Source organism: Podarcis filfolensis (genome assembly GCF_964270895.1).
Source record: "Podarcis filfolensis genome assembly, chromosome: 2".
Taxonomy (NCBI): Eukaryota; Metazoa; Chordata; class Lepidosauria; order Squamata; family Lacertidae; genus Podarcis; species Podarcis filfolensis.
The window spans coordinates 116,966,392-116,993,015 of NC_139605.1; the positions used below are offsets into that span (position 1 = coordinate 116,966,392).

The following is a 26,624-nucleotide window of genomic DNA, read 5'->3' on the forward strand; positions in this document are numbered from 1 at the left end:
GAGCTCACCCCGTCGCGGGGATTCAAACCGCTGATCTTCTGATCAGCAAGTCCTAGGCTCTGTGGTTTAACCCACAACACCACCCACGTCCCTTAGCAGGGTGGGTGGTTCTCACTAAAAAAAAAGGAAAAAAGGTTTTTAAAGAAAATCCTTCCAAAATTTCACACCAGAGCAAAATAGTGACAACATGGGAACAATGATCTACCAAGGCCAGGGCACAGAAAAACTGGGACAGACTTTTGTGAAAAGGAACCGCTGGAGCAGATGACAACTTTTGTCAAACGTGTTATTCTTTTTTCCATTCCTCGATAAACATATTCTAATCTCTGAACTCCAAATTCCAACCAAGAGAAAAAGAGAAAGGGTTGACCAATTTATGCCAAAGAACAGCTTCCCTGACAGAATGTGGGGAGAACTGATTTTCCAAAGCTTACAAGCTCACCATGAGCCCAGTTTTACTAGAACAGGAGAAGGAAAATGTGCAGTTCCTGGGAAAAACAAATTGCTGAAGTGGAAGATGAGGCGAGGGTGGAGAGAGAGAGAGAGAGGGTGATGGGATGGGGCAGGGGATCAGTTCCTCTTGTTATAGGACTTCTAAGGACTTGTACATTTATAAACATTTACTTTGTATATATAAGGCAAACACATACCTAAGTATATAAATCACATGTCTGAAATAGTACTGAACAATCCCGAAGCCATTTTGACTCCCAAATTGACCTCGAATATTTCTCTTCAAAGAGGAAGGAAATGGGAAAAGCTTTCCAATTGTCTTTGGAATGCAGGGGCTTACACCTCCCTGTAAATACAGTCTGGCAAGTATCTGTTAAGCTAAGAACACTATCAATATGCATAAAAGATTCAGGAACTATTTACCATCTCAAAGGAATGGCCAGGCTATCCAGAAAAGGCAATCAAATAAGGCATTATCAGATATCCTGGCAGACAGAAGAGAAGCAACACACTCAAATTTCTGCTGGGGACCACCTCTTTCTGTGATGTATGTATGATGTTTTGGGGGGTAGTCTTGAGCTACAGGGTAGGCAATTTCAAAAGTCTCTATAAGAGCTTGCACACCAATGTTCTGGGTTCCTCTCCTCCCTCCCTGCGTGAGGGGCTGGGTAGGGGACCCTGTTGCAACAGTTTAATAAAGATCATGCTTACTAGCTGCTTTGCTTCTCAATAATCTCCGGTTGGCCTCTGTTATTTTCTCCTACCGATAAAGAACCTACATAAGGACTCTATACGGGCTCTTGGATACCCCATAAGGCAGGGGTCAGCAAACTTTCTCAGCAGGGGGCCAGTCCACTGTCCCTCAGACCTTGTGGGGGGCCGTACTATTTTTTGGGGGGGGAAATGAACGCATTCCTATGCCCCACATATAACCCAGAGATGCATCTTAAAGAAAAGCACACATTCTACTCATGTAAAAACACCAGGCAGGCCCCACAAATAACCCAGAGATGCATTTTAAATAAAAGGACACGTTCTACTCATGTAAAAACACGCTGATTCCCGGACCATCCGTGGGCCGGATTTAGAAGGCAATTGGGCCGGATCTGGCCCCTGGGCCTTAGTTTGCCTACCCATGCCATAAGGGATAAAGGAGCAGGGGTTTTTTTTATAACACTCTCCAAGGAATATCTCTGTTGCAACAGTTGCTTGGGCAGTGCAAGCAGTAGGGAGGACATTTTCAAGATGGCATAGGATGGGGTTAATAAATAACTAGCAAAATGCCTGTCGCTTTGCTGGAGGTGTGTGGGTGTTTGTGTGTAGGTGGGTGGGTAGAAAGAGAACTTGCCTCTATTGCAGCATCTGAATTTCTGTGGTACATGTATTTCCTGTCAACAAGGGAGGCCCAACAACCTCTGTCAGAGGTGGAGTGGAGGTTTTGCCTTCAACAGTGTCCCCAAATACAGCATTTTACTTCTTGCATGGATTAAGACAAACCATTAACATAACTTATCATGGGCATATATTTTACTTACATTGCCAGAGGAATCATACCAATTTTCTGGGAATCTTGTGGAGAGAGTGCTGTTAAGCTCAGGGCTGCTTTGGGCTTCCCAGTGGCATCTGCTTGGCTTAGTGGGAGAATGGGATGTGGGACTAGATTAGTCTAAATGATCTAGCAGGGATCATTTTATGTTCGTAATTTGGCAGTCAATTTAATGGGGTACTTATGGGCACCACTGAGCTAAACCCCAATCCTTGAATTGACATCAGATATAAAAAAACCTATGGCAGGAGAGAGAAAAAATACATTCTACACTACTCTCTTAAAATAATTTTAAATTTTAAACAGAAATGTTTTAATTTCCCATCTTCTCATTAGCAAGCAGGTTCATCTGCAAAACTCGACTTGGGCAGGGGCAGGGTGGGTTGAGGTCACTTCTATTTCCAAATATACTGTATTACTAATAATAATAATAATTTTTATTTATACCCCGCCCTCCCCAGCCAAGGCCAGGCTCAGGGCGGCTAACAAGCAATATTATTATTGTATATTTTATTATTTTATTATTATTAGAATCATTAGTTATCAATTATTAATTATATTATTAGTTATTTATAATTAAAATTAATTATAAAATATGAATTAATAATAAAAATTATTAATACAATTATTAGAAAGATTGTATTAGAAGTATTAGAAATATTTCCAAGTCCTGCATGTGTTGTCTCGTTTTGTTTTTAAAACTCGTCCTCGAAGCACTACGTACTTCCGCCACCTCCTTGACCCGCATATGGCGGAGCCGAACCGGCACCGGAAGTGGAGGCTGCGTCAATTTCCCCTGCCCCGTGTATTGACGCAGCTTCCTCCTCCTCCGCAGTGCCCGGATGGGATATGGAACGCAAAATCCCCAATGAGGGAAGCTCTGCCATGTGCGCGTGCGTAGCAGGGAGAGGGGCGAAGTGGGTGGGGCAAGAGTCGGCGCGCTAAGAAAGGGAACCGGTCAGAGGCAGCAGCAGCAGTAGTAGCAGCTGCGCGCAGGCGCACTGGCGGCGGGCTGATATTTAAAGGGACCGCACCAGCGGCTGCTGCTGCTGCTGCTGCTGCCGCCCCCGGACAGGGAAGGAGGCGCCGGTCTCTGTTTTTTTTTCGGCGGGGTGGGGGCCAGAGGCTTCACTTCTCCCGCTCGAGAAGATGGTGTGCGGGGGGTTCGCCTGCTCGCGCAACGCGCTGTGCGCCCTGAACGTTGTTTACGTGGTGAGTGTGACAGGCGGGCGGCCCCTCCCTTGTCTTAGCAAGATGGGGGGTGTTTTTTGGGGGGGGAGGGGGCCTGAGAAAGTGGGGAGGGGAGCTGGCCATGAATGGGGCAGCTGTGGGCACTTTCAGGATCGCAGCAGGAAGTGTCTTCCTTCCTTTTTTTAAAAAAAGAAGGGTGGGGGAGGGGCTGAGGGGGTGGGGTTTATGGGGGGAGGGGTTGAGGAGTGGGGGTTATTTGGGGGGGGTCAGCTCCTCCCTCTCCCTGGGATAATAGGTGAGGGTGGAGCAAGGTGGCCTTCTCCTGCCTGGAGAGAGGATGGCAGGCCCTTTCCTTCCTTCCCTCCCTCCCTCCCTGGTGGGGTGGATGTGATATGGGGAGGGTTGAGGTGGGAAAAGGAAAGAACTGGGTTTTTAGGCCAAAGCCCAAGAGACCCGGTGGGGCTGGAGAGGTGCAATGCCAGGCCAGTGCGGGAGAGGGGATCTGGCAATGGTACCCGCCCGGAGAAGACTGCAGAAGTTACAAAGTGCGGCTGCTGTTGTTTAAAAAGGATGCTGAGGCTCCTGTTGTGTCAGTTGCGTGTTCCTCGCCCCATTTAGTTCTAAGAGGCTGTGAGGTGTATAGCGGTATCTCGGGTTACATGTGCTTCAGGTTACAGACTCTGCTAACCCAGAAATAGTACCTCGGGTTAAGAACTTGGCTTCAGGATGAGAACAGAAATCGTGCTCCGGAGGCGCAGCAGCAGCAGGAGGCCCCATTAGCTAAAGTGGTGCTTCAGGTTAAGAACAGTTTCAGGTTAAGAGCGGACCTCTGGAACGAATTAAGTACTTAACCCAAGGTACCACTGTACTTGTGTGCATTTTACCAGCACCGCTGCACCTGTGTTTCTTTGCTAGAACAGGTCAGAGGTTTCCTTCCGCGCTTCTCCATTGCAGATCTGGAACATTGCTTCGGGCTGCTCCTCTGATTACTTGGAAACTGAGATAAATGAGGAGGGAATGGCTATTACCTAGTTTCTTGCTTGTGGGTGTTGGCTCTCCCCAGCATTGGCCTATAGGCCTCCTCACCATAAAATAATCTCTGCCATTTAACTAGGCCCCCCAGTTAAACGGCAGGGAAGCTTTGATATCTGAGGCTTTCGCATACGAGCAATAACTTGAGCAAATGTAAAAGGCTGCTTTAATAGCAGTGCAGTATTTCATGCGCAGGAAGTATTAGATAATGGTGTTATGAGCAATGGATGTCTCAACTACTTGGTGGACGGTTGTTCAGACCTAATATACCCCTGCTCTGCTAAGATGTACAAAAGATTTAGGGTGAATAAAGCATGTCTGGGTGAATATAAGGATGTTTGTTGGGGTATGTGCTGCTGTGATAATGCTGGAATATTAGGTGGAAAAAAAGAGCAGAACTTTAAAAGACTCCTGCGTCTGATTAATTTACTAAGTTATGCTGCAATTCTAAACCTACGCATTGGGCATTAAGTTCCACTGGACACATTATCTGAGTAAATGTGCATAGGATTGAGCAGTCAGGGAGGAAAGATCACTAAGAGTTAAGAGTAGGCCAGTCTGTACCAGGTAACCTGATTCCACATTTAACAGGCCAACCTGTAGGCACATGGAGTGTTCCTATGCAGATGTCCCTGAAAGTACAAGTAACTTTGAACTCATATTTTTAAGCAAAGTATGTTTTTATTTTTTATTTTTGCCTTGAACCAGTGGTTTTTAACCAGTGTGCCTTGAATTATGGTCAAGGAGGCCGCAGGCTACACTGGCCTCTGTCCCTTTCCCCTTCTCTCCCTTCTCTGATGCCCTCTTGTGTCTTCCTCCCAAAGGCTTTCACGGCTGTTTGTTGCAGCAGCCCTGGCTGCAAGCTCCCCAGGCGAATGGTGCCTCTGGGGCTGGCCAGAGGGTGCTGGTTGCCAGGAGCTAAGGTGGCCCCGGGATAAACAAGCAAGCGGGCGAGGGAGCCCAGCCAGCCAGTTCACCAGCCCTTGCTGTTGGGAATGGAGTATGGACAGACAAGTCCCAGGTGCCTGTGGGGCAGTGTGAGGAGGCATCTCTCTTTGGCGCAGGGGGGGGGGGCACATCAGAGATCAGGGCTAGCATCAGCGGCTGCCCAGAGGACTCCCAAGGAGAAGGGAGGGGAGAGAAGAGGAGGCTGAGGGAACACTCCACAAGGGAGGTTGTTCGAGAAAGGGTGAGAGGCTGCCAGCTCTGCAGGCAGGGGGTGGCATAACTGGGTTCCTGAGCCCCACAGGGGTGCCCTAGAAAGAATGTAGTTGTTCAAGGGAGCCATGGACCCAAAAAGGATTAAAACCTCTGCCTTAGGCAGTAGAAAATCTCAACTCGAAGATTCAAGTGTGTGTTGATGTCTTGCAACCATTGCTTCTTTTCCCTATAGTTTGTAGGATGGAATCTACCTGAAAGCAAGCAATCCCTCTCATCATGTTCTTCAACATGTTCTGGGGGGAGGTGCAAATACTTCTACCAAGCTGCTAGTAGAGAGGAAAGGATGAAGAAATGTTTGCTGATAGGACAGTCTCTGGGAATTCCATGTTTTCTGGTCAGGTGAAACTGTAGCCCAGCCATGCTTGCCTCTTTAGTGCAGGAATGCAGTTAAACAGTTTGTTCAACAGTGTGTCCTTGCCACCACAATTTCTTGGCCCAAACCAAGAGTGTTAATGTGCATGAGATATTCAGATATGTTGATATCCAGGGCTGAGCACATTCAGTAGATCTGCAATTCCGCAGAAAATGTCCAGCTTTTAAAAGCAGCAAGTATTTGCCCCTTTATGGTTGCAGGGGCAAAATGTTTTTTGCCTCCCCTCACCAGTCATTTCTCGCACAAATCAAGAGAGGAGTATGTGGGCTGTATGTTGCACACTCCCTTCTCTCTTCTGTGTAAACCCTGCTCCCTGCTAAAAATGAATTGTCCTGATTTTGCCGGACATTTGGAAATCTTCTAAAAACTTGGAGTTAGGCCAAGCTATGCAAAATAAGCAGATAGCTGTAACATCATCTGATTTTGTAAAATTTATCCAAGTCACAAAACATGAATTCTTCTATGGTGCAGAGGATATATAGTCTTACAATTGCTTTTACTTTACCAACAATATTCCTGCCATTGTGATGGACATCCTTTACAGTCTCCTGTAAAAGTGGTTGTTCCCTGTGAGCCAAATTAATGGAGCTGTGCTCATGGATGTAGTTACTGTGGGGGCAAAGCATTCTTTTTGCTAGGCTGGGCAGATTTTGGCTTCCACCTCAACACTCTTTTCTTTATTAGGAGAATCGTAGAGTTGGAGGAGGACTTGAGGTCTTTAGTCTTTCTGCCCTCTGCTTCGTGGAGGAAATTGAGCTAGAGCCTCCCCAACAGATTCTGGTCCAGCCTCTGCTTGAAAACACCCCACAACCACAACGAGAGCCCACCTCTCCTCTTGGTAACTGGTTTCCTTGTGTAACTCCTCTTACCATCAAGTTGTTTTTCCTAATGCTCTGCTGAAATTTAACCTATAATGTCAGCCCATTAGAGCTAGCTCTTGCCACCCAGAAAAGCAGAAAACAGGTCTTTGCTCACATAGAACTGAAAGAGGACAATCTTTAAGTACCCGTAGAGCTCTGTCATGTCCTCAATATCCCCATCTTCGGTTTTTCTACCTCTAAATTATTCAGTTACTTAAATCTTTCTTCATTTATTTTCTGCAACCATCTTCATTGCCCTCCTCTGTGTCTGTTCCATTTTGTCTGTATTCTTAAAGTGTGGCATCCAGAACGTGACACACTGCTCAAGATGAGTATGAGGGCTGCAAGGAAGTCAACAAAAGTCACTCATTCTTACAAATAAAGATGACCAGTGCTGGCAGCTGAGGAGCACGGCAGCCTCTTAGTGGCTTGATTCTCAGTGAAGAGTGAGGATCTGATTTAGCCCTTTAACTCAGTGATGTCCTTGAGTGAACCAAGTAGAGAAAGCCATGCAACCAAATATTCACTATAAAAATACCAGAACAAAAATACAAACCCCATTTCAAAGAATATTTACATTTTATTGCACGTATATAAAGCTCTGGTAGGTCAGCAATTTACTGGAATGATTTATAAGGAGGAGTGGAGCAGCTGAACTGGAGAGTCATCAGCAGATGTTGCAAGTGATATTAAGTGCAGAAGTGGGATGTTCTTCATTGTCTCTGTATGAGGGCAAGCACCTAGCTTTACACAACTTGCTACAGCATGTCTGCCCATGCTCAATTCTGTATCGGTTGGCCTGGGGGCAGTTTTGAACCATTTAAATGCAGTTAACATAATTAAAAGTTAACATCCTGGATGGGTCCATGGCCAGCAAGAAAATATTTGAGTGCTTTAGGTGAAATTGTTGTTGCCTTAGTCACTGTGTTATAGCGTGATCTGTTCTTCCACCTACTTTTATCTAGGTGTTTAATGTATTCTGTGTTATCTGTAGAATATGGCAATAGCAGGGAAGGAGAGCACGGGTAGGGTTTGGGGTCAGGGCTTTTGGTGGGCCACAGGCAGCTGGAAAGGCTCCTGGAACTTCTTCCCTGATCTCTTAGGAGATGCAGAACCAGTCTTGTAAGTCACATATTTCAGTTTCATCACCTGTTTGCTGCTGCAAGGATTAAGGAAGAAGGTTGAACCTGCAGAGCAATGTGGGGCAATGGGTGTGCAAGGATACAGGAGCAGTGACATCATGGGATTCCACCAGCTGATCAGGGGTTCCCAAAATCTGGTCCGCAGACCATTACTTCATTCAGTTGGTCTGCTGCACATCTGTGGATTTGTGGCTGAAGACGGGAGACGGCAATCCATCGCATCAAATATTCATACTGATTTTTAATTGTGTTTCAATTTCGGCTTTTATTTCTTACATTGTATTTTATTGTACCACTGTTTGAATTCTGCGGAATACAACACATAAGAAATGGCAGGGCCAACTAGAGTACAAGTATAATTAAAATCATACAGCATTTAGTAGAGTGCATTACCATTGCTACAGCTGGCAAATAAATAAATAAGCAGTCCACCTTCAGCAGTTTTCAAGTTGTCCCCAGCCACTCTGGGTGGCTTCCAACAAAGATTAAAAATACATTAAAATGTCACACATTAAAAACTTCCCTAAACAGGGCTGCCTTCAGATGCATTCTAAATGTCAGGTAGTTGTTTATCTCTTGGACATCTGATGGGAGGGCGTTCCACAGGGTGGGCACCACTACCAAGATGGCCCTCTGCCAGGTTCCCTGTAGCTTTGCTTCTCGCAGTGAGGGAACTGCCAGAAGGCCCTTGGCGCTGGACCTCAGCATCCGGGCAGAATGATGGGGGTGGAGACGCTCCTTCAGGTATACTGGACCAAGGCCGTTTAAGGCTTTAAAGGACAGCATCAACACTTTGAATTGTGCTTGGAAACATACTGGGAGCCAATGTAGGTCTTTCAAGACCGTTGTTATATGGTCTCGGCCACCAGTCTAGCTGCCACATTCTGGATTAGTTGTAGTTTCCGGGTCACCTTCAAAGGTAGCCCCACGTAGAGCGCATTGCAGTAGTCCAAGCGGGAGATAACCAGAGCATGCACCACTCTGGCAAGACAGTTTAGGGCAGAATGACATGTTTAATTGGCAAATGTGCTTCCCAGCTGGGGAATGCCAATTTAGTAACTGGGTATTTGATTGGGAGGGTGGGTGGTTTGATAGGCCGGGGTGTGCATGCGCACGCATGTGTGTGCGTGTGTGCTCGCACTCTTAACCATTTCCTGCCCACAAATGCTGTGTTTGAATTCCTACCCTACAAGGGTGGAACAAGTGCCAGGATGGAAGTTGCAGGTCAAAAGTAGTAAGGGGAAGAAGAGTTAAGCACATCCACCTGTGAGCTGATCCTCCCTTGCAAGTGCTGCCAGATCCTTTATTTGCATTTATACGGCAAACGTGGTTTCGAGGTCCCTGCATGTGTTGTGTAAAATGTAATTCTGTGTTCTAGAAGCTGCTAATGGGTGTTGAAATTTCTCAAGGGCAACCCTGAGAGCTAGAAATATGTTTTAAAATAGAGCTAAATGCCTCTGATCAGGAATCCATTATTAGCTCTCTAATCCCATATTCCATGCTATTACTGCTGTCGTTTCTTTTCATACGGGTTTTGAGATTTCCTCATCTAGTCATGACACGCAATATAGCTCTTACACTTGCACAACCATAAAATAAAATAAAATAGCTTAAAACAGAACAGTTGCGGAGCAGGGTGCATTACAGTTGATGACCATTTCACGCAGGGGTTCTGTTCCTGACCCCCACGTGCATACACCCCCACTTTACTTTTATTTTGTTTTATTTTTTCTCAGTTCCCCTTGTTTGTTTCTTTATTATTATTATTTTTAAATAGTAAATTTTATTAGTACTTTCCACACAACAACAAAACGAAAAATAACAATACACAAAACACAAAAACAAGCATATGAAAAACAAATCCAAATCTTACAAATTAATAATATAAACACTAAAAAGGAAAACAAACATTGACTTCCACCAATCCCACAGCACCTCCTTTACCTCTCATTGTATCTTCCTGTTTTCCTTATCATCTCTATCCTAGCATCTACATATAAATCCCTCTTTCTTATCCTTTCACTTCACAAGGTTATTCCAGACTCAGCCAGATTTCTGTCCTCAAACCTTGGCTTTTAAGGTATTTGTTTAGGCACTCCCATTCCTTTTTCAATTCACTTTTTGGTTTCCCATTACACCCATTTAGTTTCATGCTTTTTGGGGTCACTTCCAGGTCCTGCAGTGTGTGCACGTGCGCAACTGCGTATCATTTAGATGCACATTAATCAGTTGTTGCCTGTACTACCATTGCAGGCTGAAGGCACAGCATGGTGTAGTACAGGACTAAACTTATTTTGCCTTCATCACCGCAGTATGTTATTTCATGTGGGTATGCACAATACTGGTTTGTGCTGAAGAAGTTCTCTAACATATCAAATGTGTAAGAAGGTACTGGCAGTATCGAGATAAAGATAACTTCAGTTGGGAACAGGGGCTGTTGAACACTGATAGCCTTCCAGTCTTCTCAAATTATAGCATGCACTCAGTTAACATGTGCACTATAATTTATCTGTGGGCTTGTGTAAATTCTAAATATGAGCTTAGGACTCAGAACAGAAATGGGAAATGTTAATGGCTCTTCTAGCATGAAGGAAAGTAAAGGTAAAGGGACCCCTGACCATTAGGTCCAGTCATGACCGACTCTGGGGTTGCGGCACTCATCTCGCTTTATTGGCCGAGGGAGCTGGCGTACAGCTTCTGGGTCATGTGGTCAGCATGTCTAAGCCGCTTCTGGCTAACCAGAGCAGCGCACGGAAACGCTGTTTACCTTCCCGCCGGAGCGGTACCTATTTATCTACTTGCACTTTGACGTGCTTTCGAACTGCTAGGTTGACAGGAGCAGGGACCGAGCAACGGGAGCTCACCCTGTCACGGGGATTCGAACCGCCGACCTTCTGATCGGCAAGTCCTAGGCTCTGTGGTTTAACCCACAGCACCACCCGCGTCCCTTGTATGAAGGAAAGTACCTAGGGACCAAACAACAAACGGCGAATAAGACAGGTGCAGTAGTCAAGAGTTCTGATCCTGCTAGTGAATGGATGATCCATTTTTCAAATAGCCCCAAACATGTAGAGAAGAGGTTAGACTTTTTCTTGCCGGTGAGGGGAGAGAAAGAAGAAGGAAGAAGAGGTTCTTATTTGCAGGAGAATCTTGCAGAGTTCACAAAACACCTTCCAAATTTAAGTGAGTCGAGTTGGCTTCCTTTTGTTGGAAATGCTTTAAAATGGCCATTAAAAGCAAAGAAACATATGGTGTGAGCAGCAATTTTCATGTTGCTGCCCGATAAATTTCTTGGGTTTTTCAAGGAAAGCCTTAGATAAGCCAAAATGAAATCAAGTCACAGATGATGCGAAGCCTGATCCAGCAACCTGCCGATTTAGAGGACTATGATTTTAAACAAGTATTTGTGTCTGTTGACTTCCGTAGGATTAAACCTCTTTAAATCTGAAGCATGCATGTGGCTGAAATGAAGAGGGCAACCAGAAAGAGTTGAAGATACAGTGGTACCTCTGGTTACGTACTTAATTCGTTCTGGAGGTCCGTTCTTAACCTGAAACTGTTCTTAACCTGAAGCAGCACTTTAGCTAATGGGGCCTCCTCCTGCTGCTGTGCCACCACCGTGCAATTTCTGTTCTCATCCTGAAGCAAAGTTCTTAACCTGAGGTACTATTTCTGGGTTAGCAGAGTCTGTAACCTGAAGCGTCTGTAACCTGAAGCTTATGTAACCCGAGGTACCACTGTACGTATGAAAGAAGTGCTAGCGCTGCCGTTCCCACCTGCCTTCTGTTCTATGTTTCCAACTCCTCCATTCTGACTCCCCTGAATTCTTCTTTCTTTCCAGCTGGTCGGGCTGCTGCTGATTGGCGTGGCCGCCTGGGGCAAAGCCTATGGCATTGTTTACAGTCTCCACATCATCGGAGGGGTCATTGCCGTGGGATTCTTCCTGCTTCTGATCGCCATCGTGGGGCTCATCGGTGCTATCAACCACCACCAAGTCATGCTGTTCTTTGTATCCTTCTGTGCTGTTGCCAAGCCGGGACGTCTGCCCTGCCTTCCAGAAACCATACTTTATTTTCTTGCCGTGCAGACACGAAACTGGACATGCCCAGCTAAATTGCACCATTGGTAGAAGCAAAGAGCTCTGCCGGTCAAGAGAGGGTTAATGGTTTTATTCTGGTCTTTCTTCACTTGTGGGCTTTTATGGGGTGCGGGAAGGAAATGGAAGCACACATATTTAGCCTAAGATGTTTATAGGTTTTTCCTCTTTCTTTTTCTTTAGTCTTTGGAATATTGGGATTGCCAAAAAGGACACACGCACACACACCTTTTTTTTGCAGCGGGCATTTGAGTTCGCACTGAGGATCTGCTCTGCACATTCTTGTTCTGTCAGTGGTGTTGTGTGGAGAGCCTTGCAATGTAATGCCTTGATAAAAGGAGAAAAGCATCTTAGTGGAGGATAGTAGTGGAGGATAGTAGAGAGCCAGTGTGGTGTAGTGGTTAAGAGCGGTAGTCTCGTAATCTGGTGAACCGGGTTCGCTTCCCCGCTCCTCCACATGCAGCTGCTGGGTGACCTTCGGCTAGTCACACTTCTCTGAAGTCTCTCAGCCTCACTCACCTCACAGAGTGTTTGTTGTTGGGGAGGAAGGGAAAGGAGATTGTTAGCCGCTTTGAGACTCCTTCAGGTAGTGATAAAGCGGGATATCAAATCCAAACTCTTCTTCTTCTTCCTCTCTTAAGGCAAGTGGGCTGGAATTTGATTACCACCTAATCCATCCCTCTGACTCAATTAATTCTACCCCTGCATATTAAGTGTAAGTGTGCAAAGTATTGTGGCCTGAGTTGTGACAGACTCTTCTTAAATTTGCACCTTGCCCCTTCCTCTGTTTTGCATCTCACAACAGCCATTCCAGGTAGCTTAAGTGGAGAGATGTGACCTTTCCAACCCAGTGAGATTCAGAACCAAGCAGGGTTTATACGACACACGGGTGTATGCTGTCGTCTTAAGGTTCATGTGACTTGGATGTGAAAGTCACTGGTGTATGTTGTCTGCCTGGAGAGTTGGACATAATGGAACCCTGACAAAAGTTAACATCCCTGGGCCTTGTTCTCCTCTCTGAGTGAAACTGAAGCAGGATGTGAAACCATCATGCGGCAGGTTTCCTCACCCTAATCCATGTCATTGTATGCTATAGTTGAGTAAACGTGCAGCGCGATGACATCACAGGGATTGTGGAGAATTGCACGTATACACCGCACCCTGGGATCATGTAGCGAAGGGCAGGAAGTAAGTCCAAAGAAATAAGGACTTTGGGAGAGGTGGGCAGCTTCTTATCTGCCATATTACCTACCGTATTTTTCCGTGTATAAGACTGTTTTTCCCCCAAAGAAATAATATCAAAAATCAGTGGACGTCTTATACATGGATAGTGCTGAAGGTGGACGGGCGATTGGTTGTTGCCCAAAAATAGGGGGTGTCTTATACATGGGGGCATCTTATAGATGGAAAAATACAGTAATTCTGCCAGAGGGTCAACCCAGGCATCCTCATCTTCTGCAGTTACTCCTGCCAATAAGTTCAAAGCATACAAAAATGGAAGTGGGGGAAATAATGGCCTGAGGGCTGTTTTTTCCTAGGGCTGCCATATGTCCGGAATTTCCTGGAAAATGCCAGGATTTGGCTGCCGAAAGTCACATCCAGGTGGAACTTTCGTCAGCCGGTTTAAATGTTCGGGGAAACCCAGAGGTATGGCAGCCCATTCTGGAAGTGGGTTTTTTGCCCAAGTTTCTCAAAAAAAACCTCAACAACTTGGGCAAAAAGAAAAAGGTCAGCAACTTTTGTGTCCGGATTTCCACCTCCTGAAATATGGCAACCCTACTGTTTTCCTGCAGCACAGTACAATGTCCTGAGTTGCAGGAATGCAGGTATCTGCCACAGGAAGCTTCAGTCGGTCACTGTGTTCCATGTAAAAAAAATAAAATAAAACATAGAAATCCCTGTCTAAACATACTATTATTTTATTAGTTTACCATGTATGGCACCATAGCCGCCAACTCTCAGGGGCCCAGCTCTTTTGATTCCCCCTCCACCAATATTTTTTTCCAAAAACTTGCATATCTGTTTCAGATATGCAGAGTGGCCCAGTGAGCGACACAGATTTATCAGGCGGATGTGTTTGCCAGCGATGTGTGTTTTTGAAGAGACAGCTTAGTATGAAATCCAACTCCTCCCTACAAGGGACAGTGAGATTGTCTGGGCATCATTTGCCTCTGCTTTTCAGTGCCTGGCATGGAACGATATGAGGAGATGTCCCAAATATTCACTGGCTCCAGTGGCTTTTAGTAAAATTTGGTTTGTCAGGGATGGTTTGTGAAAAATAGCCTTCCTTGAAGTGGCGATGGTTGCTTCGAATGTGGATGGGGGGGGGGAACTCTTTTAATTAACAGGAAAGCACTTAAAAAGAGTTAAGCACTAAAATTACAAAATAATAAACTTTTAGGATGCTAAAAGTAAAATAACAATGTTTCAGTGGACAAAAGGCCTATGTAGTTCTTAAAGAAAAACAATAGCTTAAGGAAGATGTTCATTATTTTCATAGGGTCCCATTTTGTGGGGCTGAGCCTGCCTTTCTGTATTTGAAGTTTAGCTTCCTCTGCCCACCCTGGTCCCAATATTGGCCAAAACCATCCAAGGGTGTGTCAGAAATGAGGCACACAATAGGTGGTGATGAATGGCATTCTGCCTTTTACAAAATTCTGGAAGCAACATGGCTTTCTTTCATATCAGGTTACGCAGTGTAATCCCACAGAAATTAACAAACACGAGTAAGTTAAGTCCTGAGTAAAGCTTAGTTGAGGAGGATTTTTGGCATACCATTGGATTGTTCCGGAGCTTGCTGTAATCCACTAAGACAGGGGTCAGCAAACTTTTTCAGCAGGGGGCCGGTCCACTGTCCCTCAGACCTTGTGGGGGGCCGGACTATTTTTTTTGGGGGGGGAAGGGGAGAATGAACAAATTCCTATGCCCTACAAATAACCCAGAGATGCATTTTAAATAAAAGGACACATTCTACTCATGTAAAAACATGCTGATTCCCGGACCATCCGCGGGCTGGATTTAGAAGTCGATTGGGCCGGATCTGGCCCCCGGACCTTAAGCTGCCGACCCATGCACTAAGATGCCTGAGAATGGCCTAGGTGTAGGAGGAAATGACGGTGCCTGGCCTGATTGTGGAGGCAGAGTTTGGTCCCCAAGCTTGTAGTCCTTTCTGTCATTGATAACCCATAGTACATTGCTATGGTAACCCAGGTTTTGTGAGATTGTTACAACACACATGGCTGATGTATGGGTGATTAAATAAAAAAATCTGGCATGTGGGGGGAAAGGAAAGAAAGAAATGTAGTTTGCTAAGTTGTACTGAAAAAGCCCTTTTTTTCTGAAAAGAGCTGTAACCAAAGGAAGACTAAGCTTCACCTAGTTTTCTGCTGACACAGTTAAATTTCCCAGAAATGAGCTTTGGGGTTTTTTGAGGGAGAGGGTGGTTGAGGGGAAAGGCAAATGACACTCAAAATGAAACCACAGAGCACCTCAAAGTTTCAGGTGGCGTTTGTCTTGAGGCTGCTGGCTGCTGTTTCAAGACCACAACATCTGAGAGAGGACTAAGAAGGGTGTGGCAAATCAGCGGTCTGGAGGGACACCATCCATTTACTTTTATGGTAGTACTGTAGAATACATCTCTCCCCTCACCCAGCCTCCAAACTGAGGTCATTTCTGTTCTTGTGGATTTCTGAATGGAACAGCAGAGTTCATGAATGACAGGATGTACGTACAGGAGTGATCAGATCACCACTTTGTTTCCTCAGATGCCTGGGAAGTGCTGATGTAAGATTTCCTAGTAATTACTGTTAGGGAAAGGGAGGCGGTTGGTGCTGTGGTCTAAGCCACAGAGCCTGGGGCTTGCCGATCAGAAGGTCAGCAGTTTGAATCCCCGCAACGGGGTGAGTTCCCGTTGCTCGTTCCCTGCGCCTGCCAACCTAGCAGTTCGAAAGCACGTCAAAGTGCAAGTAGATAAATAGGTACCACTCTGGCGGGAAGGTAAACGGCGTTTCCGTGTGCTGCCCTGGTTCGCCAGAAGCAGCTTAGTCATGCTGGCCACATGACCCGGAAGCTGTACGCTGGCTCCCTCGGCCAATAAAGCGAGATGAGCGCTGCAACCCCAGAGTCGGTCACGACTGGACCTAATGGTCAGGGGTCCCTTTACCTTTACTTTACTGTTAGGGAACTTCTGGTATACAGTGGTACCTTGGGTTAAGAACTTAATTCGTTATGGAGGTCCATTCTTAACCTGAAACTGTTCTTAACCTGAAGCACCACTTTAGTTAATGGGGCCTCCCACTGCCGCCGCACCGCCGGAGCACGATTTCTGTTCTCATCCTGAAGCAAAGTTCTTAACCTGAAGCACTATTTCTGGGTTATCAGAGTCTGTAACCTGAAGCGTATGTAACCCAAGGTACCACTGTAACTTCTCCTGGTAGTTTCCATTAAGCAGCAGGAGAGAAATGCAAAGGCTCCTTCTGTCTCTGTGTTCCGACATGTCTGGAAGCATATCTCTTACAGACGTATAAAATATCCCATTCTTGCATGGAGTTCCCTAGTGGTTTCCTATCAGATTATTTATCAGGTCCACACACTCTCCTAGCTTCTGCCACTTTGCAACGTCAAGCACTTCCATTCAGAGGACTCCTTCCGGCTAGTTTTTAGGAAGGGTGTGTGACCTCATTAGGGAAGGCTGTAAGAATAAACTAGCCGGGAGCTTAACACCTGTGGTTCCCTAAAGCAGAGTACTGCATCAAGGAGCATTCCAGAGAAAAACATCTCCGCCTCACCATGTGATGAATGTAGAGGCACCTCAGTCTGTACTAGTCCAGGCTTTGACATCCATGTTATTTGCTGAGATTTTACTCTGGCTAAGGGAAGTCCCATCTCTGTTCTAGCGTTTTGTTTTTATTTAACCAATACTAGTTAAATATCTGACTGTAAGAGAACCTCTAAGCAGTTTAGCATGTAGTCAGAACAGGTGCCATAATATTGGCTGCAATAGATTGCCCAGACGTCAATGCACTTGCTTGCATCCTTTTACGAAGGGTGATCCTCTGCTTGTGTGAAGACAATGGGATTGCAGAATTCAATGTAAAAGGTAAAGGTAAAGGGACCCCTGACCATTAGGTCCAGTCGTGACCGACTGGGGTTGCGGCGCTCATCTCGCTTTATTGGCCAAGGGAGCCGGCGTACAGCTTCCGGGTCATGTGGCCAGCATGACTAAGTGCACGGAAACGCCGTTTACCTTCCCGCCGGAGCAGTACCTATTGATCTACTTGCACTTTGTGCTTTCGAACTGCTAGGTTGGCAGGAGCAGGGACCGAACAACGGGAGTTCAATGTAAGACCCCTCTTAAAAGCATCTAAAGATGGGTGGCTTTCAGAAGCTGCTGCTGCTTCCTTCTGCAGCAGAACTGTGTTGCCTCAAAATCTCCCTTTCTTCCTAATTTATGGCAGATATTTTGTGCCTTTTAATCTGATCTTCCAATTGCGTCATCGCTGGAGGTGGGGAGCATTAAGGGACCAAGGAGATTTGGGTATTGAAAGTCTTAGAAGTTAATTTGGTTTTGAAGTCGCTGAAAGAGAATGCAGAACACCCTTCACAAATAAAACATGGTATCTTGGGAACCAGCAGTAAACTTTTAAACCTGGAGTTAAGTTTACAACTTAAAGAAAAAATAAGGCATTTATTGCCTGTGTGTCCAAGATGTCTGCCAGAGGTGGAAAAAACCCTCTCTGAGAAAACTGCTTGGTATACCATGAAATGATAAGAGTCTAAAACACGGTGATCCAACTTTCCAGACCATGAGTACTGCATGAGTACACAGAATCCGCAGGTCACACACACACACATACACACACTGAATTAAGTTTCAATACCTTGAATAAAATGTTGTAATGTTATTTAATATACAATAATATATCAGTAAATATAATTAAATGCACAGTAAATTGATCTAATATATTTAATTATTAAACAAAAGTAATAGATGTGCTCTCATCAACAATGCATTACCGAAAAAATATTTTTTTAAGGCTTTAAGGAGTTTTTTCTCGAATGTTACCAAGGGCCACCAAAAAAAAGGCACCAGGGACTGCATGATGGACCACCCTGGTCTAAAAATACATGTGACTGAATACATTTCAAGTTGAAAGCTGGAAGAAGTCGGAGGTGTTTTATCTGCGATTAGCTCTTCATTGGTGTTTCCTTTTAGAACCTCTCTACTTTCTCAAGCATTTCCTTAACGTCACTTTCTCATCAGTACATGATCATTTTAGGGCTAGTGTTTCTCTTCCAGTTTGGAGTCTCCTGTTCGTGTCTGGCACTCACAAGAAGTAAACAGGTAAGGGCACCTTCCTGCCTTGAAGTTCATTCAGGTTTGGAGGGAACTCGTGGAGTGTGTTTTTTAACCTGCAGCTCAGGTTGGGAGAGAAATATTGCTTGGGAGAAAAGGTAAATCTTCATTTGCACATCACTGCTTCCAGCTCAGTTGCATCCTGTTCCCTCCAGCGCATCCCATCCAGATCTTAAGCACATCAGCGTGTTTCTTTTATTAATTGGGGATGCCGGACGGAAGAGTAGGCTCAACCTTCTCTCCCTATAGCACCGCTACAGTTCTGAGCACACAAAAGTTGCAGGCTAGTAACAATGCGTAGTAGCCTGCTGGAGACTGGTGAAAGAGGGACAGGTTGCTCCTGCCCTCTCCCAGCAGCCTGTTGCAATCCCTTCCTCTGTTCTTCCTCTGGCAGCCTACAGTCATACCTTGGAAGTCGAATGGAATCCGTTCTGAGAGTCCATCCGACTTCTAAAATGTTCAAAAACCAAATGGCAGCTTCTGATTGGCTGCAGGAAGCTCCTGCAGCCAATCAGAAGCTGCGGAAGCACCATCAGACGTTCAGGTTCCAAAAGAACATTCGCAAACTGGAACAATCACTTCCGGGTTTGCGGCGTTCGCGAGCCTAAACATCTGAGTTCCAGGGCGTTTGGGATCCAAGGTACAACTGTATTTGGTTTCTGTGCTGGGAAAGGGGAGGGCCTCTTCCACAGGACTTCTCACTCACCCACATGCAATTCCTTCTTGGTCATGGATACTAGGCTACTACTTAAATAGCAAGGTTGCTTTAGTAATTGATTTTGGGGGTGCTTTTATTCTAATTTAACCATTTACCATGAATTAAACTTGCCACCACCGCAGCAAAAAAATTCCCTGTCCTTGTTCCTGCTATTCGTTATGAATTGAGAGGGGATTGTATTCCAAGTAACATGGAATGTCTGCCCTCGCTATTTTTTACTTTCCTCTCAGGAAAGTCTCCTGAATGGAGCCTGGGAGATGAGCAACGGCACCAAGAAGTCGCTGGAAAAAAACTTTAACTGCTGCGGGCTATTCAACAACTCTCTCGAAGCTAGCAAGAAATTCAAGGCTGATGTTGAAATGTGCAAAGCGGTAAGTGTTCACTTCACCTTGAACCCTTTATGTTTCGGGTGACGGAGAAAGATCTCCATCCATCACTAAATTACTGGGGATAATGGATCTCAAATCAAGACGGCTTAGTCAAAGGTCTGCTGCTTGAAGGTGGCTGGGTGATTGTTACTATACACTGTGAAAAACAGGCTGTCAATGAATATACTTAAATAGTGAAAACATATTGCTGTGATTGCGGTTGTTTAATTAAAGTTGGAAGTCATGGGCAATCATACAACCAGATTTGTGACTTGACCTAGCAGACCAGACCAGATTGGGTTCTAAAAAACCATTGAGGTTTGTATGCACTGATAGTTGGCAATACCTAATGCCTACGCTGATGGAGCAATCTGCATAGTGCTGTGTAGGATTTCTCCCAATGTACGGAAGCAGTAGAGAACTGTGCTAAAACACAGGCCATTTTAAAATAAATGAAACAGCAGTATAAATCCCGACAGCTAAAAAAAATAAAATTATACAGTACATCTCTTTTTACTGGAGTCTCGTTTTTCCTCTTCTGCTGCTGTTGTCTTCAGAGGTCTACTTTCCCTTTTGAAACCTTTTCTGTTCTTTCTACCTTCTTCCATTCAGGGCACTTAACCAATTCCTAAATTACCAGACCTTCCGGAACTGTGTATTTCCTCCCATTGTCATTTTGATCAGTATGGCTGGCCATTTAAGACTGAACAGGGATCAAATCCAGTTTTTTGCCTCTTCTTCCCCAAAGTGGCTTATTAGTCCTCTTTTTAACACTAGCCATCCTTCTGTTCCTTTTGTCTAACATGCCTTGGGGTATTTGCCCTGCCCTGCCCCTTTCTCTTTTCTGTTATTTTCCAATTGCAGGGTTGTTTCTTTGCTTTTTCAAACTTATAAAATGGGCTTTGCCTAGAGATCCCCAGCTCTTTACAGAATGTTTTTGGTAATATACTTACTGTCTCATACAGGATGAGCCAGACTTCTTCTGTCTGGGAGAGCCAGTGTGGTGTAGTGGTTAAGAGTGGTAGATTTGTAATCTGGTGAACTGGGTTCGCTTCCCCGCTCCTCCACATGCAGCTGCTGGGTGACCTTGGGCAAGTCACACTTCTCTGAAGTCTCTCAGCCCCACTCACCTCACAGAGTGTTTGTTGTGGGGGAGGAAGGGAAAAGGAGATTGTTAGCCGCTTTGAGACTCCTTCGGGTAGTGATAAAGCAGGATATCAAATCCAAACTCTTCTTCTTCTTCTGTTTCACAATTGCCTAGATAGAACATGACATTTCAGGAGAAGACTGGCAAGCAGTATTTTCAGAGATGTTTGTCCATCGTTACTGATCTTTCCCCCCTACATAGTGTAGAAATTGTGAGCGTCTCCCTGCAAGTGATAACCAGAGTCACAGTGCTTGCTTTTTTTTTTTTACCCTCCCACCCTGCAGCCATGCACAAAATCAAAAACCGGGTGCGTCAGTTGCGGTGAGGTGATGATGGAACATGCGGGCGAGGCCTTGAAAATCCTTGGTGGAGTTGGACTCTTCTTCAGTTTCACAGAGGTAACTCTGTCTATTAGGCTGAATGGGGGAGGGACAGGAGAATATTCTTTGTACATCACTGGTAGGTTTGCCACCCCTGCAAAGCTAAAGGGCTCTTCCTGTACAGCTGAGAAGCAGAATCTCAACAGCTGCAGACTGTGCTGGTATGAATGGTAATGCTGTAAAAAATCGTAACAGTTTGAATTTCTGCCTGATAATTCAGATATTTAATAAAGGAAACTAGCTGCACTGGGGAAAGAGGGCAGCCATTAGGCCAGATGGATGGTTGCTTCGGGACGCGGGTGGCGCTGTGGGTTAAACCACAGAGCCTAGGGCTTGCCGATCAGAAGGTTGGCGGTTCGAATCACCATGACGGGGTGAACTCCCGTTGCTCTGTCTCTGCTCCTGCCAACCTAGCAGTTCGAAAGCACGTCAAAGTGCAAGTAGATAAATAGGTACCGCTCCAGCGGGAAGGTAAACGGCGTTTCCACGTGCTGCTCTGGTTTGCCAGAAGCGGCTTAGTCATGCTGGCCACATGACCCGGAAGCTGTACGCCGGCTCCCTCAGCCAGTAAAGCGAGATGAGCGCCGCAACCCCAGAGTCGGCCACGACTGGACCTAATGGTCAGGAGTCCCTTTACCTTTACCTTTTTATGGCTGCTTCACCTTCTCTTGACATCCCATCAAGGAGATTCTGCATCTTCCCTATTTGGAGAATTCAGTTTGGATTGCAGCTCTGATGTGACCCACATCATCACGATAGTTAATACTCAATAAGTAAAATATTGAACAAGGTGATTTGGGGTGTGATTTTTCAAGTAAGTCCCATAACTAGATCCTTCCCCCCTTTTTCTCTTCCAGATCCTTGGAGTGTGGCTTGCCATGCGCTACAGAAACCAGAAAGACCCCAGAGCCAACCCCAGTGCCTTTTTATAGACCATCACATTCCCCCATCTTCTCTCCACCACCTTCCCCAACCAACCATGTGTTTTCCTTTTAATTAGTTGCACGTCCCTTATTCAAGAGATCCTTTTCCGTCACGCAAGAAGAAAAGCAATCCTTGAAGCAGCTGTGAGGGAGCTGGGGTTTTTGCCATTCTGCCAAACTGCTGATTGGATGAAATAGCAGAGCAAAGGTTGCATCCTGGACATGAAGCCTTTGGCAGGTGGCAAAGACGACTCTGCCTTTTTTTGGGGGGGGGAATGGAGTCATCCCTTTGCAGAGTCGCTTATCTAATTGCAGCTCATAGCTACAATCACTTCTGTGTTTTTAAAACTTGTACTTTGTCTTTAGTGGGGGGCTTTGTTTTTAAGGCACGGGTTGAGGGGAACCTGTGGCCCTCCCAGATGTTGCTGGACTCCATTTTCCATAACACTTGGTTTTGCTGTGGTCTCACTTGGGCTGAGGGCAGTAGACATGAGAGGCACATGCAGCGATTCTGTAAGGGAAGTTTTTCGATTTCAGCTGAACTACATGGGTTGGTCTTTTTATTATTATTATTAAGAAGTCGTGGGGTTTTTTTTAATCCATAAGTTGAATTTTGCCTGACTTAATCATAAGTGCAGGTTCCCTCCTTCCGAAGGGAAGCAGGGGCCTGTGTAAACCTTTCAAAGAACTGGATCACCCATAATGTAACTGAAGTTTGCATCTAGCGTGCACATTTTTAAGCTGGCTTGAAAGTGGTTTTTTTGATGACTTGTTCTAAAGGAACAGGGGACCAGAATCTCGTCAGTCTACTGAGTCTCAGATTCCTGGTCCCTTTGCAGTCCTTCTATCCCTTTGGTTCCTTGACTGGGGAAAATAGGCTTGAAGCTGCTCGCAGAATAGATAAGCTCTATTGCTCCTAGAATATTAAGCGCTGTTCAGGCTCTTCTCCCCTAAATCGATCCAGTAAGGATGTACAAGGGAATGCATAGCTAGCTCCAGGGGCATGTTTTGAGTCCTAGCCCAGTTCATGTCCCTGCAGATACTTCCAGTCTTGGTCTACTGTCATTTAGTTATAGATGGGCAGCAAGGAGAAGCTGGAACCACAATTCCACTGAGCACCGAAATGCTGTCAATTTGTACTAAGCTCCTCCTGTGCTGGTGCTTTCAGCAGCTTAAGGGAAAAAACTGCTAAGCTGTGGGTGCTTCTTTCTTCTATCTATTTGTCCCTGGAAACTCACCTTGGCTGTTTTAGAAGAGGTTACCTGGACTTCAGTAGGGTGTCGCCAATTTCTTCTCCAAGAATAATGCATATTCGTTATTGGAGCTCTTAGCTGCCTACAACGGACTCCTTTTGAAACCCAACATTACACCTTCTTATCCCCTGTAACCTTGGAAAACACCGACATTGGACTCCTTCCAGAGTAGCAGCTGGGCGGCGACGATGGCAGAACAAAGGATCCGGGAGCAGGACCGTTCAGCACCTCCACAGGCTCAACAAGGGTAGATGTGACCTACTGCCTTAAGGGGCTGGAGGTGGGGGGGGGGGAGTTACAACGGCGGAGACAATGACATCCAGACATTAGGGGGACGTTACTGCTGCAGCAAGAATGTTCCCTTTCCCCACAAATCAAGCCTCTTAGGGCAGCAAGGACTCTCCCATAAAGGGGGAGAAGCAAAAGTCTGTTCCCTTAACCATCAGCACAAATGGGCACACACCCGCTTTCCCTGGCACTTGGCAGAGTGGAGAAATGGAGATGTTGGAAAGCTAGGTTAAGAGGATGGTGGGTTGTACAGAAAAACGTGCATGGATAGCATTAAGCCTGGGCCAGCTCAAGGCCATGGTATCTGTGGCTCACCAACTGCTGTTGGACTCCATCTCCACTCGGCCCCTGTCAGCAGTGTTGGGGTGATAGGAGTCCTAGTTCAGCACCACCTAGAGCAGCCTTTCTCAACCTGTGGGTCCCCAGATGTTGTTGAACTACAACTCCCATCACCCCTAGCTAGCAAGGCCAGAGCTCAGGGATGATGGGAGTTGTAGTCCAACAACATCTGGGGACCCACAGGTTGAGAACCGCTGATCTAGAGAGACAGACGTTCCTCAGCCCTGGCTCAATGTGAATGAGCAAACAAGGAATTTCAGAGTGGAGACACTGGCTTCAGCGCTCCTCCCAACGCTAAACCATGGTTTGACAGTGCCACCACCCAACCCATTCTCTCTGCCTCCCCCTCCCACAAACACACATTAAACAAAACAAATCTTGGTTAAAAGCTTGTGGTTCACGTACAATGAATGCTGAGCCAAACCGTGGCATAGCCCTGGGGAGCATGGCGACCGCCATCTTTTCTCCAGGACCCCACTCGTTCACACTAAACCATGGTTAGACTTATCATTACACACGCAAAAATCAGATTTTATATTGCACCAGTGACTGCTCTAATGGGCACCATGCTATTTATTTATTTGGAGTGGGGGGGGGGGAAGAGACACCTTTTTGCAAACATGCACCAAAGTATGAGGCAGGTTGGATAAGGTGGCAGCTTCTGCAAAAACAGTTGAGCCAAGGCGTGTACTGATCAGGTGTAAAACTGCAGCAGGCAGTATGACCATGTACAACTAGTTACTGGCTTGAGCTTGGCCTAGCAAGGGCTCACAATATTTAAAAGATAGAGATGATACTGCTCTGTACTACCCTAGAGTGAGACTTACTCTATTAAGCAAAGCTGTTGGCACCACTCTTTTGAGCTAAACTGCTGGGGTGGGAGACACAAGGCAAAGCTGAACTGCAGCAGCAGGGGCTGATCAGAACAAGCTAAAATGCACTTTATTTATGGTATAGAGCACATAAACGTTGCTATGACTCCTGGCCAGGTTAGTATTGTGAGCAGGTCTGTCATCCAATTTACTTTAGAGGAAAGACTAAACGATATGCCTGCTCAACCACAGGGCAGGCAGCTTTGCCGGCTGCTTTCAGGGCCCTGGGAGACTTCATTCAGCGCTGCCTAGTTGCTAGAGACTATCCTTGCCCTGAACTTTTGGTAGTGGGGGGAAGAAGAGTGGCACAGGCTTCATGTGTGAGGAAAAAAGACGCAATGCTCAGAAGTTCACATCACCAGATGGCTTTGTTAAAATCAATATACTTCTACCATCATGTACACTCTTGACTGCTGCCGTTGTAGATTGGAGTTACTATTTGAATAAAGTACATTTCTCTCAAACCCAGGCCTTGTGAGTCTCGGGGAGGAGGGTCGTAGAGAGCACACTTAATAATAATAATAAAAAAATGGTACTCAAGTGCAAAATCCCACCAGCCATCTTGCTTGTCGTGCAATTTTATGTTGTGACCGCCCTGAGGCGCAAATTTAATTCATAAATAATAATTTGCATGATTTATGTTTCCGAAAGAGAAATGATGCTCAAGTCACACTTCCTTCATTCTCAAACTCCTAACAAGGACCCATCTTTACAGAGCAGGGATGGTGTTTCGTCTACTAAAAAACTATGAAAAATGAAAATCTTCAAGCCATTCTCAAAATTTTTGCATATCAGCACTCTTGCCAGCAGAGGGCAACATAATTCCCATTTGGATTTAAGCCAATTCAAGAGGCCTATATCTTTTTCCCCATCAAATTTTTTTATTGATTTTCCAAATTTATAAACAAACAAAAATCCTAACTGTAATTATTCCACTATTATTAACATTGTTAGGTGACTTCCTCAAATCCCCCTGGCTGACTTTCAATGTATATCATTGTAACAGTTTTCCAAAACTAATTTCTCATAAAATCTACTTCGTCAATTAACTTCTCAAGAGGCCTATATCAAAGGAATGGCGGTGGAAGACAGCGATCTCTTGCCATCTTTTAAGTGAGCATTATCTGCTACCTAGAGTTGCTTTGCAAGATCAGATCAGGTCTCCCCACAGTCCAGCAAACCAGGCAGGCGAGGAGAAGACAACGGGCCTTCCTTCGCAGTTTGTCCCTAGCATCTACTATACAGAGGTAATAAGCTTTCTTATTAAAAGTTCTTCCAGTAACTAAGCTGTCAAGTGAAGACTTGTATATGTGACGACTTGCTGCCTCTCCTCCAAGCAATGTGATTTAATGAAGGAAGTTGACTGATTTGCCTGCAAGGCAATTGCAGGCTGGAGAGGCTCTGTGAAATTATCTTTCAAGAGGTGGCTGCTGCTTACCAGAAAAGGGAACTACTGACAAGGTTTTCATTTGAGAGTAGTAGGCAGTTTACTTGATAAGATTGCCTCTTGCACCCAGGGCTGAAACATAAAGAAATACCCTCCAAATTTGGCAACAAGGAAGCCCAAGAGCATATTTGCATCTACAATTCTCCAGTTATATGTTCATAATTGAGATATTCCAAAGGGATTTGGGGGAGAGGTTTAAGATTTTCAATGAGCGAGCACTGGCTCGCTGGGCAGGGGAGTGCAAAAGGCGATTTCCCAGGAAGGCGCTCTGGCAATCCTCAAAGGGACGCCCACACATCCTGGCAGGACTCAGACACTGGGCAAATTCTCACTCCTGTATTTGTTGTCATTTAGTCGTGGCCAACTCTTCGTGACCCCCTGGACCAGAGCACGCCAGGCCCTCCTGTCTTCCACTGCCTCCCGCAGTTTGGTCAAACGCAGGCTGGTAGCTTTGAGAACACTATCCAACCATCTCGTCCTCTGTCGTCCCCTTCTCCTTGTGCCCTCCATCTTTCCCAACATCAGGGTCTTTTCCAGGGAGTCTTCTCTTCCCATGAGGTGGCCAAAGTATTGGAGCCTCAGCTTCAGGATCTGTCCTTCCAGTGATCACTCAGGGCCGA

At 45.5% G+C, this 26,624-nt stretch overlaps 1 protein-coding gene across 2 annotated transcripts; it reads left to right on the top strand.

The window, feature by feature from the left end:
• The first annotated feature begins 2,814 nt into the window (after positions 1–2,814).
• Positions 2,815–25,021, top strand: TSPAN31 (tetraspanin 31). 2 transcript variants are annotated; one of them, XR_014544597.1, is made up of 7 exons: positions 2,904–3,211; positions 11,660–11,827; positions 18,177–18,257; positions 19,218–19,358; positions 20,787–20,900; positions 21,740–23,774; positions 23,838–25,021. XR_014544597.1 is itself a non-coding variant. In XM_083599515.1 (6 exons), exons 1-6 carry the CDS (start codon positions 3,149–3,151, stop codon positions 21,812–21,814), a joined length of 642 nt encoding a protein of 213 aa, XP_083455641.1. In that variant the 5' UTR covers positions 2,815–3,148; the 3' UTR covers positions 21,815–25,021. The 2 variants fall into 2 exon arrangements, 1 of the variants encoding a protein (XP_083455641.1); XM_083599515.1 differs by having other exon boundaries at positions 2,815–3,211; positions 21,740–25,021.
• Positions 25,022–26,624: the final 1,603 nt, after the last annotated feature.